We start from the raw sequence: 18,610 nt of genomic DNA, 5'->3' as shown, positions 1-18,610 counted from the left end.
ATATGTATCTTTAACACAATGCCTCAAGAATATTCCCTATTCTCGAAAGTCTCTTGTAGGTATCTGCAAATGATGTCCCAAGAACATGCCCTATGCTTAAGAGTTTTCAAGCACTTGATTTATCCTTATTATAATAAGATGTCTCAAAATACACCCTCCTCATAAGATCTCAAGAATAAGCCCTATCCTTGAGGCTTAAAGGCATCCAGTGCAGTTTTTAGGGCTTAGCAACATTTTCCAAGCCAATATTCCTGGTCATTTTCAAATTTCTGATGGAATTGATACTGGAAGGGCCCTGGGCTGCTTTTCAAGGTACCACCCTGAAAATAAAGGACTCATCTTGAACCTTGTTTCTGCAGTTTTAAATGTCCAAAGTATGAAATGCTGACTCAAATGTGCTAATGTGGGACAGTATGTGTCAATATCACAAAGATTGCCTTATTCAGAATATTTCCAGTTTTGCTGCCCTGAAATCACATTGGGTGCCTTAAGCTGCTAGAGGACAGGATGCTCTTCTGTCATGTCTCAAAAATACACATTATCCAAATGTATTCTTTGGACAGAATTTTTAGGATATATCTTTAAGATTAAGGATATATCCTCAAGATTATGTCCCAGGAATACAACCTATCCTTTGGATAATGTTCCAAGGATAACCTCCATCCTTAAGCATACGCTCCTTAATCTTAATCTCCTACACGAAAGATTTCCCTGTATCATGAGCACTCGACGATGTTCTGTCCGGCCGTCGCCTCCTCGTACAGGCGGATGTGATAGTCGGTCGCCAAGGTAACGTGAGAGATGCATCCCACGATGCCTCGGGTGTAGTGTCGCCCGGTGTCCATCACAATGTTGTTCATGCCGCCTGGAGGGGGGGAGAGAAAATTGTAGAATTAGCAAACTGACATCAAAAAAGCAAAAGATGGCAGACTTAACCCCCTTACCCTTAGTGCTTTGTGTCCTTTGTGCTTGAGTTGCAATGCTGCTTGTAGTGTATGTTAAAAAACCCTTGTCCTGCGGGGCCCATATATATATGGGTTGTACATACAGTACCATCTATATAGTGCCCTGTATATGTGTGATTTGGGGGTGTTTCTCGTGCAACGCATCACACCGCAGCAAAACGCAACGAATGCGGAAGTAACCACGCTACCACGGGGCAAAAAAAGTTAAGGGTCTGTAACCTGATTAAGACATGAAATTATTTGAAAATATTGTGTAAAAATTGCCAGCAGGACAAGGGTTAAGAATTTCAAACTACAAACATACAAGAAAAAGTCTGGGAGGGGGGTAGCAAAGAGCAAGGCAATTACATGTAGCAGACTTCACCCCTTTACACATACTGGGAAACACAGGGCAATCAGAGATGGCAGAGTTCACCCCCTTACCCACACTGACCCATCTATACTGGCCATTTAAGGGACCTGAAGAAATTATTCACAGGTGGCCACTATAGACAGGATTCTTAATGCTCGGGTCTATGTATAAAATGTTATCTAAGGGAGTAAAGAGACTCTTTTCACATAACCAAGCGTTTTGTTCACAGCCAATATTTCTGTGACAGTCTGTCAGCTTCTTCAGGGCAATTCTGACTGGTTCACATTGCACTGCAGCACAGGTGTTACTGATATAGATGCATCCCCAAGTATCTACTATTCTATAGCAGCGACACCTGTGATGCAGTGCAATGTGAACCAGTCAGAATTGCCCTGAGGAAGGTGACAGACGTCGGCTAAATAAAAGACTTGGTTGTGTAAAAAAGAGTCTCTTAACTCAGTGACTTACCAACCTGATGAAATTATTCACGGAGGTTATCTAAGGGAACAGCAAACAGTGGCTACAATAAGTGAACAAACAAATAAACAAACCAACCAACCTAGGAAGAGTCCTGAGTTGGTGTTGAGCTGCTTGAGTCTGCCTGGTGAAGTTCCGGGGACAGGGTCAAGGTCATCCAGAATCAGCACCGCATTCGGGCCGTCCCTGCATGGGCAACCAAGGTCAGCAGGTTAAAAACGACAAACAAACAAACAAACAAACTAGCAAGGCAAATGCATAACGTTTACCTGGTCTAGCCCAACAAGCTAACTGCACTGTTTATTCTTACTCAAAGTCAAATACATTTCATACATGTATGCATGGTGGGCAGGCTCTCCAGCTGTAATCTGCTACAAACTGTAACCCAACACCACATTGTGTCTGTTACAGCACAATTTACCATGGTCACAGACATCTAGTCTGGGTCATTGACTTTTTTTTGGAGAAGAAGAAACTGAGCAAAAACATGTGTTACAATCTGCGAAGGTAAACATAATATAGGACAACGAGACCAAGGAATGCCTACATGAAGAAAGGACAAACAGCACTTTATTCCAAATGTGTGTATGTGTTGCTGTAAATAAATAGACCTTGTAAATGAATAAACTAAAAAAAAATCCTATAGAATGTTTGAGGTCCAATAAACCCATCCTGACCTTCTGGCCCTGATTTTGTGCCACCTGCCGTCGTTGATGGTTGAGTTGGAGGACAACTGAGCCTCCCCACTACCCAGGTTGTACCTGTGCAAAGGTAAAAACAGACAGACCACTTCACTAATTTAAGAATATTGGATTTATGGATATTTTGTCTCAGAAAATGGTCACAGAAGTGACTGGAAAGAGAGAGTAGACTCGGTCTGGGCTAGCCGCCCGACTTGATGATGATGATTAATTTAGAGTGAACATCTTGTTTTAGTCATTATTGTGCATTTGTCGCAGATTTTGTCTCATACAATCATGCACTTTCCCTCTGATTCCCACTGAAGGAGTAACACACATCCTTATACTATCTATATAGCAAGAAACTTTTCTGGGACCTTTGACCTAACTTTGTAACAACAACAACGATTATAATGATGACAGAAATTTACACTGACCTCAGCACCACAAAACTAACTTAAGGGACAAGAGAACTTACAAAGATCTTTACACAAAAACACTACCTCAGCACCACAGCACCCCCCTCCAGCCCTATGGAGATGAAGTCACGATGTCTGCCCAAACGTTAAGGCACAAACAAACAAACAAACAAACAAACGTTACTGACCTGAGCACCACAGCACCCCCCTCCAGCCCTATAGAGATGAAGTCACGATGTCTGCCCAAACGTTAAGCCACAAACAAACAAACAAACATTACTAACCTGAGCACCACAGCACCACCCTCTAGCCCTATGGAGATGAAGTCACGATGTCTGCCCATCGGAAGTGAGCCGCTCCACAGGATCATGCCATCTGCTGTTGTCGTCTTGATTCGGATCTGGAAATCATTCCTGTTTCCTGACAATCTGGAGAGATGTGTATAAAAGTTGTTTCAGTTGCAAATGGATGTTGTAATGGTTGACAGTAAACCTAGCACAGTATATTTATCATTTCTTGATTAACAAGGTTTTTGATATCAAAATTCGTAATGTAGGGACCAGTTTTTCTGGCCCTATCGCATTAGTCTGCGGAGGATGTCATCCATAAAATTTACTTGCTGTGGCCATATCAGAAATTGCAATTTTAAAAGTAAAATTTGAGTAAGTTTATGTTACCATGAAAATAGAAGGATTGGAGGAAAGAATTTGAATCTGACAATTTTGCTCCCATTCTGACATTGCTCTGGAAGTCACCTCAGTCTATACTCAGATAATCTAGAAACAATTCATTTGTATCAAAAGTTCGATATATACCACTCTTTTATCTATTTCCTTGGTGTCCAGATATCTTGAAGCACAAATACAACAAACAGAGAAGTTTCAAAGGTAACATTGGAGACAGAAAAGTATGAACCCTTACCTTTTCATGAGCTGTGTTCCTGTGTACTGCATGTAACTGTTTCCACTGAACTTGGGCACAGTAACTGGACTTTTCAACTCTAAAACAAAGAGCATAAAAATCAATCAGAGGTTTCACAACAGGGCACAGATGCACTACGATAGGCAGCAAGAGGAAAAAGGCGTGGAAGAAAAACTATGGAGGCTAAAATCTAGTCTGACACTCTGAAAGAGAACATTCCGCATGTTGAGAGTTAGAGAGCACGTCGGCAGAACGTACTGCGTCTGCGCAGAACCCTGTATTTTCATGGTTTTTGATGGATTTTTGGTCAACGTTGCATCAGAATTTTGTCTGTTGCAGAGGATATCTTTTCCAACATAACATTTGGAAACTACAGACGGGATGTTAACCTTATATGCGCAAGTACAAGCTTATATGAGATGTTCTACCGAAGTGCTATGCACAATACATTACGGGTTTCGCGCAGGTGCAGTACGTTCTGCCGACGTGCTGAGTTAGAGGAACATCAGGACTGGAAAGCTGGGGTGACCATCGGATTAGAGGAATGTGGTTTTAGAACATGCTAGTCCTGAGAGATGCGGTCTATACTGCACAGTGTATATGCAGCATTACTTACTGTTAATTGAAATTGCATTCTAGATAAATTTTGGGAGCAAAAGATGTAAAGAATACACGTACATGAACAATGGAATTCACTGTTACAGTAACATGCACATGATGATTAATGTAGATGAAATTTCAGTATAAGTTTTGTCGCTCTTTATAACTTTTCGAATTCAGAGTAATACTAAAAAGTTGAGTCATTAGCAATCCTTTCTTTTTTTTCAACAAAAGGAAAGGAAAAGATAAAAATTTCAAGACATTTATGAAACTGGCATTTTTTAAACCGTGGTGATTGAGAAACTTAATATTTACTTAACTTTTACTAAAGGTAAACATTGAATCATACACTTAAAATTTTGGGTATTGTTGGGCTCCAGAAAATGCAAACTTTTCCCACATCTCTCTCAGGAACCAGCATTAGAACTAAAACCAGACTTGATCCATGGGAATGTCAGAAGGCATCAGTGTGATGTGAAGGTTGGAGAGTACAGCCACACACCACACCACTCCACAGCACACAACTCTTACCCAGGAGAATAATTCTATAATATTGTACAAGCATTATCAAGTCATATATACTACCATTGGCATGCTCTACTGGGATTCTGTATAGTGGGTGGGCAGGTGGAACACCAGTAAAACTGGTGTTTTCATTGTTAATATTAATGGAAAAGACTAACCCAAAGGTTCTTTCTTCATTTAAATCTTTAATATTACTTAAGACTTTGAAGATCTGAATCTTATTATTTTCAGTCAGATATCTAAGTCTTCACTCTGTAACTTTGAAAGTCACAGGTAAGAAATGAAGGTCTGGAACAAACTTTGAATCCAAGAGAGTTATTAATAAACTTTGTACTAAACTTCAAGAGTTGATAACAAGTTTCAGTTGCTGTACTGTAGTTGCAAAATAGGAAACAAACAAACCTAAAAAAATTCCTTCTTTCTCAAAGTTTGCATTTGATCTGCTTTAAAATTTGTGTTTTAAATGGTTTGTTTCTTGTTTCTAAGAATGATGTCTTCTTAATCTGTTTCTTCTGTAGGACAAACAACAGACATTTTTTCTGGATAATTAAAGTTTTCCCTGGTGTTCCATCTGCCCAGATTATTGCCACGTCCCTTTAGTACAATGTCATGTACTTCTAAGTTCTATGGAATTATTAGTTAGGAGAATCACGATGAGGAGGGATGGATATCGGATGGCTGATGGTGATCGTAGTGAGAGTAGTCCGGTGGCTGTTGTACCTGGTGCAGGGGCCGCTAAGGGGTTTTCCGAGTCGTAGGTCAGGTCGTTGTACTGTGTAACCACTACTGGAACCTTAGCTGGGGGGAGGGAGGAACGCCCAGGAGCGGGGTTAGGCCACACCACATACAGATCCTCGGTTCTTGGATGTTTTATGAATTGGACCAAAAGGACAGTCAACAACAAAATTCTAAGATTTACTTGAAGTTTTGCCAAAACACAAAACATTCCCCTGAAAGTAGGAGAACTAATTCTTACAAGACAGATTCCAAAATTTTCAAGAAGGGCATGCTTCTTTAATTATTTGAGGACATTTGCTGTTTTTTAACAGTGTCAGTTATTTGAATTTTTCTGTTCATAACAGATGAAATTTGTCATACCAAAGAATATGTGTGTTATGTGTGAAAATTTGCTCAAACATTCATTCCTTTTGCCTTTAGCCTTCTACATTTTCTTTCTTAAAAAATTGCTATAATGACAAAAAATTAAAACTCGAAAAAAAAAACTCGAAAAATATCTTTGTAGAATTTCCATTTTAAAAAATTAAAAACTCGGCTCCGCTGTCATGTTGATCTACTTGTTTTTATCAGCAATTTTTTTAATCTGAGAACCAACAGACTGCATTAGAGTGGCCTTAGCTCCTGGATTTCCCTCCCACACAATTGTGTGTACAGTAAAGTCATGTCAGAACTGGACACAAAAATGTTAATGACACAGGGACCACAGAAACACAAAAACTACAACTACCAACATACACCTTCATACCTTTAAAATAATTCTGTTAAAACAATATCAGGAATTGGAGGCTTAAGATATATTCATGTACTTTGAAGAACAACATGCAACATTTATATTATAATAATCTAACAATCATTTTCCTAAAAACAGTTCATGCTGATGTTATTACAGTCAAACCTGTATATGAGGCACCCAGAATGGCTGTTTTTTACGGTCTTCACATTGATATAAGGCCCAAACGGTTGACTATACTTGATCAGAAAATAGTTTAACAATAATGTTTTATGATCATATAATTTCTATGAAGGACAGAATTTGGTGAAATTACGACTTCGCCTAGGTGGTCACTTGTACAGGTTTGACTGAAGCAGTTAATTGTACATGCATCTGTTTATCGCAACTTGAGTCTAACCTACCTTTCTCACAGTCCATGCCGTGGTAGCCGAGCGGGCAATTACAGCTGTAGAAATCGTGATCAGGCACACACAGTCCTCCATTAACACAAGGGTCCCCCACGCATGGGTGGTCAGCGTTTGCCACATTCACACCAACAATCGCGCTGGAGATCAGGTCCATAGGACTGTCATTTATTATAATCTGTGGGTGCAAAGTAAAATGGAAACATTAAAAAGGTAAGTCTCATAACCTTTCTAATGCTGTAGAGGTAAGGAATTGTTACTCCAGGGTTGGTCAGCTTTTGCCACATTCACCCCAACAATCGCGCTGGAGATCAGGTCCATGGGACTGTCGTTGATTATGATCTGTGGGTGCAAAATTGAAACAAAAACATTGGAAAGGTAGTCTCATAACCTTTCTAATGCTGTAGGGGTAACAAATTGTTAATCCACTGTGTCTAGGGCACAGTGTTGGAAGACAGAGTCCATCCCTCTCCTTCCACTGCCTTTTACCTCCCCAACTGAAGTCAGGTACCCATTTTACACCTGGGTAGAGTGAGGAAAGAGCAGCAAATTCCCCAGGCATGTTATCTGTTATTTGGCCAATTTCTACTCTTTCCAACTGCTTATGAAGCCTGGTAGAGGCTATGATATAGATAGATAAAGATAGATAAATGTTAATGAATATTACCTTCTGTATGTCTCCATGGAAGGGCTCATAAACCCCCGAGTATTTCGCCACCTCTTCATAATCAGCGACCCCTCCGATGTAGAGGGGGGTGATGAAGCTGATCTGGGAGAACCCCCCTTCGGCTGTGCCTGTAACAGGGGGGTTGTAGTCGACCGTCATGACTCCGTCCCGTGCTGTCCTGGACAGGATGACTCGGTGCCACTCACCCATAGTCACAGGCTCTGCACTCCTGTAATAGTCAGAATAGGGAGGTTTTTCTTTTTACTTTACAGTCTGGATTTCATACATCAACATCCACAGAAAGGCATGTTTACCTGTGTGTGGATGGTGTTCAGCACCAAGGACAGGCGTATTTGCCTGTGTGTGTGGATGGTGTTCAGCACCAAGGACAGGCATGTTTACCTGTGTGTGGATGGTACCCCGGTGCTTAGACAAACAAATAAACAAACAAACAAACAAGCAAACCCACCTGATGATAGCTGGTCCAGTCCCACAGTCAAACCTAAACTCCAGAAAACCGTGATCCAACACAAGCGACAGGAAATCCCCGGATCCATCCGTCCGCAGGGCAGTGTACAGAAGCACGCCGTTTCTGGCCTGAGGTCTGAAAACCACCTCAATCTCGATGAAGGACAGAAACTTTGTACCGAGGGTCGGGTAGGCAGAGTAGGCGGAGCGAGAGGAGTTGAAGAAAGGAATGCTGAGGTCCAAATCTTGAAATAAAAAAATTTAAGTTGTTAATATTAAAAGTGTAAGTTTCAAGATCTAAATTTGTAAGCCTTTCATAAAGACTGGTCTGGAAGAAAAGAATTAAAGCTTACTTGGCTTTGATCTTTCAGACAACATTCTATTCAATAAATTAAAAGCAGAATAATTTTTCAGACAGCATCTATTTTCCAGTCATTAAAAGCAGCTTTGCTTGAACCTACTCCTTGATGCCTAATCCAGTAACCAATAGAGAATTGATAGCCAAATGGCTCTTTCAGTGTGCCAGATGTTTCTGTATCTGTATTGTATCTGTGAAGCCGGTATAACCACCCTTCGGTGTAACACACCAGCTTCAAACAGTAAACAGCACCAGTGCATCTTACTTCTAGATGGACATGACTCTATTGCAGTAACTGTTTTTAATTTAGACCAAACTTAAAGATTTACCTCAAAAGTTACCATAGATATCAACCCCATTCCTTGCTGACTGTCACACTAACTTACTTACCCCGTTCACAGCTGGTCCCAGTAAATCCCAGGGGGCAAAGGCACAGGTGTGAGTCAGCTGACCCGGCCACACACTTGCCGCCGTTCCGGCAGTACACGTAGTCACAGACACCCTCACTGCACTCTCCTGGAGAAACAAGCAGGGACATGAATGGTATTCTTAACTACCTATACATGTACATCATGTAAAAGCTGATGTCAAATGGTCATCATCAACTTGACAAACAACAACATCATGATTTTCAACATATACAAAAAAAATCAGAGGCAATGTCGGTATGCAAAGATCATAGAATATTTTCAAATGTAAAAACATCAGTTTTACAAATACATACCAAGATAACGCATTGTTTAAAATATAACAAATAAATGAAACAACAAGTTTGACCCTAAGAACACTCATAGGTTGACTTATGTTGATTGGCATATTAATTTAGTTTAGTGATCCAAAGGACAAAGATATTAGCCCCTGTTATACAAGTAGATGGAAGGATGCCTACTACTATACAAGTACTGGTTTTGGTTATTATTGTTTCTTGACAAATGTGTTGTATCTTTTACTGTCATCATTATTTTGCTGATTTCAAACCTTTTGTTTGATTTCCATGTCCAAATAAATGAGCATCGACACAATCATCTACACATACATATATAAAACAGGAACGTACCAACATTGATGCCAGACACTGCCTTCCCATAAGGCTGAGGCCTCATGTTGTATCTCTCCTTGTTCACAATCAGTTTCTGCACACAGCCCTTAAAGCCCTCTGCCACCCCCGTGTGCTCTTGGACTAGTCCGAGGTCTGGCACTCCGCCAAGGTATAAGGGAAGCCGGAAGGTGATACCATGATACAGACCCTGGGGGTGTAGATAAAAAAGCTAAAAGTTTTGAAAATTCCCTATAGTTTTTGCTTATGAGCAAAATTGACTATGTGTGGATGGTGTTCAGCACCAAGGACAGGCATGTTTGTGTGTGGATGGTGTTCAGCACCAAGGACAGGCATGTTTGTCTGTGTGTGGATGGTGTTTAGCACTAAGGACAGGTATGTTTGCCTGTGTGTGGATGGTGTTCAGCACCAAGGACAGGCATGTTTGCCTGTGTGTGTGGATGGTGTTCAGCACCAAAGGACAGGTGCGTTTGCCTGTGTGTGGATGGTGTTCAGCACCAAGGACAGGCATGTTTCCCTGTGTGTGGATGGTGTTCAGCACTAAGGACAGGTATGTTTGACTGTGTGTGGATGGTGTTCAGCACCAAGGACAGGCATGTTTGCCTGTGTGTGTGGATGGTGTTCAGCACCAAGGACAGGTGCGTTTGCCTGTGTGTGGAAGGTGTTCAGCACCAAGGACAGGCATGTTTGCCTGTGTGTGGATGGTGTTCAGCACCAAGAACAGGCATGTTTGTGTGTGGATGGTGTTCAGCACCAAGGACAGGCATGTTCACCTGTGTGTGGATGGCGTTCAGCACCAAGGACAGACATGTTTGCATGTGTGTGGATGGCATTCAGCACCAAGGACAGGCATGTTTGCATGTGTGTGGATGGCATTCAGCACCAAGGACAGGCATGTTTCTCTATATGTACTATAGATGGTGTTCAGTACATGACTCACCTTGGCTCTCCCATGTACCGTATCCTTGTTGTCCAAACTGACCCAGCCGTTCCACCGATTTCTGTAGACTGTGAGCTTGTGCCATCTTCCCAGCTGTACTGTGCTGTTGGTTGTGATGTTTGCTGGACCAGTGCCACAGTTAAACCTGCAGTTTGTGTAGAAAAAGAAAGAGGGCACTTTTAGCATCAGTATGAACCGACACACTCTCTGAATTTCTATCCAATTCCTATTGAAGCCAATGAGTATCCAGACTTTTTGTGAAACAGGGACCTTTCAGAATATTTCCTGCACTGTGTCTGTGTTAGATCAACAATGTGTTGTGCGTGGTACTTCAGCAGAATGTCTATGCTAAGAATGCATTTGCGTATATGTATTTAATGATGACATCCAGTCTGTATTGATGTTGTGTGGGCAAAATATCGTCTTCAACAGGCAAAATTCTGGTGCAACATTGACCAATCATCGAAAGAAACCATGAAAAGCTCACGCAGGCAGCTTACATTCTGCCAAAGTGCTCTGTCAACCAACTCTACACAGACTGACAAACCCACAAACTCAGCCACCCAAAACAATACTTCCGTACCTGGAGGTAAAAATCAGAACCACACACATCTGCTTGGAGGTTAACGACCTGACAAATGCTTTCCCATCATCAGCACCCTTTATATCTCTCCTTCAAACTAATAAGTTAAACGTATGTATACAACAATGGATGATATTATGTAAAAGAGTGGATATGTAATAGTAATAACATACATAAACAGGTAAGCGGAACATGGTAACTACTTTTCTATTATGCGATACTATTCTAGTCAGGCTATTAGGGTGTTTGACTAATTCTTCTCAGGAGGCAGTAGGAGATGAATTGTCCGACTCTTTGAAAAATAAATGGGTTGGGAATACTGTCCCATTATCAGAGCCCCTCACACCTCTGTGGTATTTCCTATGTAAAACCTAACAGGGGGAAATGATTTTGTTGTTATCTGTGCAATCTGTTACACCAGATGCAGTAAACACCATCCACGCTTCCTGTCATTAAGACTAAGGCCATGCTAATCTAGTTACTTGGCTCTCAGACATTATCCCAAAAATTCACAGTCACAGTGGTACTTTTGAGTACTTTTTAAGTACAAGTTGTGAATGAATTTTGGAGATAGTCAACTTTTCCAGGGCTCTCCCCAAGCAATGAAGCAATATGGTGCTCCCCTCTCCCAAAAATCCTAGCACCACTCCCAAAATGTTCAAATTTAGTGATTTCCGCTAGTATTTTCAAGTAAATTTGCTGATTTTTCACCTCTACCCTATGAATTTCTGGGGAGACCCGTTTTCAATGAACTTCTAGGATCTTGGCCCAAAATAGCTCTCCAAAATTCATTCACAACTTTACTCGATGGGAAAGTTAAGGTACAAAATATACATGTACCACTGATCCCAAAATCCCATATCAAACTGCTCTAGGGTAATGTTACAGTTTGACTGAAGGCCTGCAAAGCATGCATGGAATATGTTTGACCTAGCCTGACTTGAACCCCTTACTTTAAAACCACTTCCTCAGGAACTGATACTTGCCAAGTTTCTGCCTTAATGTTGGTAAAAACAACACAAACATAATCTCCATGTCCTTTTTTAGTTAAATGAGGAGGGTGTAGGATAAGTCTTTTAAAGCCTTTTCCTCCTTCTGCACTTTGTTGCATTTTACTAGTTCCCCTACTTCCCCTGACATCTGGAGACCTATGAAGATGGATGGGAGGATATTCCACCCTTCAGACTGTCAATTGGTGCCATCTATCTACAGAACTAGCCATGGATTTTCCATATCCCACTGGTTGGAAGGTTGTCGAATATACATGAGTTTAAATCCTCTCGATAACTGAGATTGAGATATAGCACTGGTTGTAGATTTTCTATCTCCCTTAGGTTGACAGGTTGTCAGATAAACATCCATCCAAATCTTTCCAGATATCCAACAATCCGATATTTTACTGTCAGATAACTGAGACTGAGTCAAAGAGGGTGAAAGTTCTATATCTCTGAGGTTGAAGGGTAGATTGATATACAGAGTCACATATTGAAATACAATAACTGTCACAATGCAAAAATAGGTAAATACGTAAAAGACTGTTTTGTCATCAGAAAAATATCAAAACTCATAATTAGCGTATTATATATCATACATTGTACTAAACTTGATGTTTTAGTAACTATGATGTTAAGTTTCATTTTATACCCTTTTTCTTGCTATACATTGTACCATGTACAATTGTCGCGCAATAAAGTTCTTCTGATATACATGTCAGATATCTGATATTCTGATACGGATCATTTTAAATCCCCTTAGCTATCTGTCAGTCTGATATGGATCAATTCAAATCCTCCCAGATATCTGATATTCTGATATGGATCAGTCTAAATCCTCTTAGATTACTGGGACTGATAGAAGCTTTAGGGGCTTTACATGTGCATGTAGTGTTTGATAGGGCAGGACTCAAAATACTGGGTGCATGCGCATCTTAGTGCACACAATTTATTCCTGTGGGTGCACTGGTGCACCCAAATATTTTTGTAGGAATTTCAACATTAGAAGTGTATTATTGATAGTATACTCGATATTCTTGGTCTCTAAGTATCAGAAAAATAATAAAATCTTTGTTGGAGTGATGTTTAAGATTTCGAAGTTTGCTCTCATTTTAGATTCAAGCACAGAAGAGGAGCAGCAAGACCTGCAACTAGGTTTTGTTTCATATAGACAAGTGCACCCAAAAAAATTTTTGTGCACCCAATTTTTTAGGTTGGGTGCGCCTATTCCAAAAAATGAATTTCGAGCCCTGATGAAGATCTAAGGGTGACGGTTATTGGACATGCCTGCGCTCAAGGTTGTCACAGGCTGACAAGAGATAGGCATGGGAGACTTTGCATTTAGAAAGGCAGCAGAATTGTAAAAGAGTCAGCGACAGTGCAACATTTGCAATGTGCTATTATAATGGTACCTTGAATGGGAAGACTTCAGATCTTAGCCTGTATATTTCAGACACTTCGATGAAAATTGACTTTAGTTTTCCATGCACGTATTACTTCAGCCTGAAGTTTTGTTTCTGTCCCTTGAGTCTCCACATGAACTGGTTAGAGCCAATTGAGCAATTGGGAACCCTGTTGAATCAGAACGCTGTTCAATCGTAACAGACTGACAGTTTTTAATGAGTCCAAATCACCAGGACATCATTACAACATCCCTGGTGTTCTTCTACATTTTATGGCCTCCTTTGAGGCACTATCTACAAGATAACAACCTTGTTTTTGGCAGGTTTACAAATCCTTAAAATCCAGCGAAGTCATTTGCAGTGTTATTTTAGGCATCATGTATTGATTGTCTGCATTGTGGAATAAAAATTAAGACAACAATTTAGCTGACAACACAGTTCTTAGACAACTGATTCATTCCCAGTCATCATTCATCCAATAATTCAACCATTTCATCCTCTTTTTCCAACTTCTCTGTTGGTGTCCTAATGACAAGTTATTTTTGGAGAGGAACAAACTTCTGTCGAACTTTGAGCCAGTGTTGACGTCACACATGCAAAAAAATCATTTGTCTACAGCATTGAGTCAGAATAATGATAGCTGAAGGTCGGGGAATTCCTGTCAGTCAATTGAGTTGGAGAACAGTTAAATTTTCATTAGGTAATTTACCAACTCAGATGCCAAGATTCTGCCTCTTACTTTCCTTAAGGTACATCAGTCCTTCAAGCTTCTTAAAGTCTCTCTCACCTGAATTGCACATGTCCGTTGACCAGTGCTAAAGAGAAGAAATCTCCCCTCCCGTCCCGATATTTCCCACTGAACATCAGAAGTCCGTCAAGACTCTCAGCCTCACATTTACTCACTGTCTCTTACTTTATCCAAGGCACAACAAAAAGTTACATTGTACTGTACCTTCAAACTTCTTCTAGTACTTGCATATCTTACTGAACTGCACACATCTGTTGACAAGTGCTATAAAGAAGAAGCTGTCCCTGCCACCTTTCTCACTAGGACACAACAGTGAGGTTTGCCAGGGATTTAAAACTAGAATCTTTTGTTTCCGTCAGTCAACTACCTTAACCACAAGACCACTTTGCCACCTCGATAGAATATCCAAGTAACCCACCTGAACTGCACATGCCCGTTGACCAGTGCTATAGAGAAGAAATCACCCCTGCCATCGCGATATTTCCCACTGAACATCAGAAGTCCGTCCAGACTCTCAGCCTTGAACTCCAGAGAGACGCGGAACCTCATGTTGGAGGCTACAAGCTGCGGGAAGGACAGGAAAGACTCGCCTTGGAACCTGGGGTACCGGACTTCCACCTCTGGGGGAGAAAAATGACATTGTGTAAGATTGTATAAATGAACTTTATTGTATAAATGAACATTTATACAAGGCAAAATGTATGGCGACATCTATCAAACGAAAATGCTACAAGACTCGCCCTGGAACCTGGGGTACCGGACTTCTACCTCTGTAGGGAGAGAAATGATTGAAGAAAAATGTTTAAGCAAGAAGGAATTGCTTGACAACTGTAACGTCTGTGTCCATAATATCACCAGGGTCCATAATATTGCCACCTTGAGAAACAGTGTGCTTAAAGAGATTTTTACTGCAACATACCCTAGGTATGTACATTTTCTGTGTGAAGGAGTGCATACCAAAAGTATGTTGCAGTAAAAATATCTTTAAGCACACTGTTTCTCAAGGTGGCGATATTATGGACCCTGGTGATATTATGGACACAGATGTTACAGGTTGAGGGTACAGTGTAAGAATGTAAGGCAACAACTATCAAACAACAATACTACAAGGCTAATATCGTACATTCTACCTGTTTGGAGACAAGGTAGAATGAGAAAAATGTGAGTGAATGAATGAATGAATGAATGAAAGTATGTAGAAGCTGAATAATATAATATGTGTGAAAATATTGGAGTGTGTACCAGATATATTGAACTGTGTATCTTCAATGCAAAAAATGTACATGCTGTGTATAATGTACTACATGTACCAGTTCAAGTTCTTATATCTCTTATAATTCTAGAACAGTGCTCTTGTATGCAAAGGTGATCAAATCTAGCAAAGCCTTAAGTGAGTCCACATTTCTCTACATTTGCTCAATGAACATCACCTACCTTCTTGACACTGGTATCCTTGCCTGCCCAGAGGACAGTGACACGTTGCCCCTTCACGTCCGTTGAACACACATGTCCCTCCGCCGTAACAATATAGTTCCTGACAGGTGATGACGGGAGTTAGAGGGGCAGGTGGGGGCGTCGCTCTCTCTACACTTCCTGTAGGATGCATCAAATAAGACATTGAATATCCGTGAATAGTTTCATCAGGTTGGTAAGATACTGAGTAAACAGACTCTTTTTACACAACCAAGTCTTTTATTCAGCCAACGTTTCATTGACCGTCTGTCACCTTCCTCAGGGCAATTCTGACTGGTTCACATTGCACTGTAGCACAGGTGTCACTGCTATAGACGCATATGTGTTAATATATTGTACGTTTGGGAATGCATCTATGTCAGCGACACCTGTGCTGCAGTGAAATGTGAACCAGTCAGAATTGCCCTGAGGAAGGTGACAGACGGTCACCGAAACATCGGCTGAATAAAAGATTTGGTGGTGTAAAAAAAGTCTCTTTACTCAATATTCAATTATATCATAATGCAGGGCTCAAAATACCCACTCGATCTTGCACTCGCTGTGCAAGTCATGATTTCTGTGTGAGACTTACTGGAGTGCCAGGTAGCCTGGTGTGAAAGTTACAGCTTCTGAAATAAACTAAGCCAGTTAGTGAGTGATATCTTTACAGGTGGCCTGGCTTATGAGCTCATAAATAATCGTTCAAACAAACTCACTTGTAGTGGCTAGTGTAGTGGGCTGTTGTGGCAAGCTGGAGGCTTCTTCGTTCTCGAACACGATGTCATCGTCCATGGGCTCCCCGATCCCGACGATCACCGTGGGGATCACCTTGTCCGACGTGTCTTGGCCAGCAAGACGTGTGATCTGGGATAAATCATATAAATGATTTAGTATTGATTATTGACGAAATCATCTATAACATCAATGCTTGGTACAGACCCACACCTGTGCCTTGTCTGACATGTCTTGTCCAGCAAGATGTGTGATCTGTAAGAAATAATTATATCAAAATGAATGATTTAGCATTTTTAGCCTCTGTACACTTGAAGAAGCCACAGAGGCAAAACTGGTCGTGTGACAGGTTGAATAAAAGTTCTAAAGGGGAACTATAATATGTATGCGGCTCCAATTTTGAATCCCCATATTTCATAAGTTAAGTCAAGACGAAAATAGTTTCATTCTTATCATCTTCTAGAAAATTCAAGTTACACTACAGTGTAAAACAGTCTTCTACAAATTATTCATTTGCTAAAAGACTTCTAGAATCTTATATCAAGAGGCAGCAGCCATGTTTGTTTGCTCCAAGGTCACGGTTGATGACAAGGTCATCATGGTCCACTGCCATTGTTTGGCAGCCAGTCTCCATCAGTTTGACAACTTGGGCTGCTTTTCCTCATAAACATCAGCTGCACTCTAGATAAGCGTTTATCTGCACAGGTCAGGCCAAGTGAGTCATTGTGTTGGAGTGTTTGTAACAACCGTTGCATTAACATGTCTGAGTACTGACAAAAACATCTTAATGCACATACTGAAGGACCTGAGGGCTCGAATTTTACCTGCACCATGCACTCAGAATTTAGGAAGTATACTTCATGGTGATGTCAGTCAATATAGCTTGGGAAAATACACAGTCATACACCTAGTATATTTGTGTGTAAGGCTGTAAGCCCAGTACAATGTATATGAACAACAACAACAACAACAACAACATATGAACCAGTGCAGGTTAGGTGCAAGTAGACTGTCATCAGAAATACCTGCACAGTCCCAATTTTACTTGCACTAGGATGTATAATTATGCACACAGTATTTTGAGCCCTGAATTGTGTTGTTCTGGGAGTGTTTCTAACAAGAGTCCTTCAACTTGTCCATTAAGATGTCTTCAGTACTGCTGAAACCATCTTAATGCATAGATTGAAGGACGTGTGTTAGAAACATTATATACAGTGTGTTGAAGTGTTTCTAACACAAGTCCTTCAACTTGAGTGTTTATAGTCATGGGCTGTCAGATTTTTTCAACAATGTGACTTTTAGATAGGTTCAATCTGTTTGGGTATGTTTTCCAACATCAGAATCATGTTTATAAATCAGAAAATGTCAGTTTTTCAACATTGAGACCTTAAGGCTATATAAATTTTATTTCTAGGCTCTTGGATTGGAAAGAACATTTCTGAAAGTAGGAAGATCAACAGAAACAGAGCCAGAAACAAAGAGTTTTGAAAAGGAAATACATTGGCGCCATCTTAGTTTGACTCAAGTGTTTGTGTCTTCAGCCTTTTAACTTACAAGTCTTTTAAAGCAGGGTTGTCTCTCAGGTTTTCAACATTGCGTCGAAGTGTTTCTTCCTTGAAGTTCCTCAACATGTACTTGGTAACAGACATGACTCTTTGTTGAACTTAGACTTGAGAGATTTTGTACACAATTCTCACCAGACAGAGTATTTCCTCTAAAGTGTACATGTACAGTCTGACAGTTTCTTACTGAATACAACAGATACAGGGCTTAGACTTCTAGAGGGAAGACTGACATGTTTTGTCCAGCGGGCAACTGATGTGGAAAACAGGATTTTCATGTCAAGTACAACAGAAGGCACAACACAGACAAAAGGTTTCTGCTGAAAGAAATTAAAGTTATGGCCCACAGTTTTTAATTTTCAAATGGCCTCTAAAATAATGTGAAAAAATTATTGCAGTTCCACAAGTATGATTCACTACCACAACAAGATGATTCCAGAAATGTTCTGAGGGCATCCAACTGGGTTGGAAAATTTGCTTTCCAAATTTAGCGTGACAACTGTTTATTTACTGGTTTAGAAAACAGCATGACTTCACCCCCCACAATTAGAGGAATCTTCAACTCAACAGTCTGTCTATAAAAATGTCTTCCCTTTGAGTCTTCATCATTTAAAACTGTCTTCCTTCTAAGAAAGGAGCTCCTCATTTAAGTCGACGTAGTTTGTCATGATGCTTCAACATTGAACAAAACAAATCCTTAGCAGCCACCCTTATGATTTGTATTCTGGGGCTCTCATGGTAAAAATGGGAGATCTGCTTTACAATGAGGGCCTGCAAGGGGGGGTCCCGACAACGCTCTACGCTGAATTCGGAAACCTCTTGATTACGCTTTAC

The 18,610-nt window shown here is 40.5% G+C and overlaps 1 protein-coding gene across 1 annotated transcript; it reads right to left on the bottom strand.

Annotated features, from left to right (window-relative positions):
- Nucleotides 1-395: 395 nt before the first annotated feature.
- LOC109483498 (pikachurin-like) lies at nt 396-16,341 on the bottom strand. Its single transcript, XM_019786527.1, has 16 exons — nt 16,199-16,341; nt 15,465-15,623; nt 14,449-14,650; nt 10,305-10,449; nt 9,365-9,554; nt 8,698-8,823; nt 7,951-8,194; nt 7,482-7,710; nt 6,812-6,992; nt 5,660-5,737; nt 3,815-3,893; nt 3,178-3,321; nt 3,082-3,132; nt 2,472-2,555; nt 1,877-1,980; nt 396-865 (listed from the first exon to the last, which is right to left on the bottom strand). The coding sequence occupies exons 1-16, from the start codon at nt 16,272-16,274 to the stop codon at nt 717-719; spliced, it is 2,241 nt and encodes a 746-aa protein (XP_019642086.1). The 5' UTR covers nt 16,275-16,341; the 3' UTR covers nt 396-716.
- Nucleotides 16,342-18,610: the final 2,269 nt, after the last annotated feature.

The sequence above is a fragment of the Branchiostoma belcheri genome, unplaced genomic scaffold (assembly GCF_001625305.1).
Source record: "Branchiostoma belcheri isolate BF01 breed outbred unplaced genomic scaffold, Haploidv18h27 scaffold65, whole genome shotgun sequence".
NCBI classification, from domain to species: Eukaryota; Metazoa; Chordata; class Leptocardii; order Amphioxiformes; family Branchiostomatidae; genus Branchiostoma; species Branchiostoma belcheri.
This window is presented reverse-complemented; position numbering and strand designations above follow the sequence as displayed.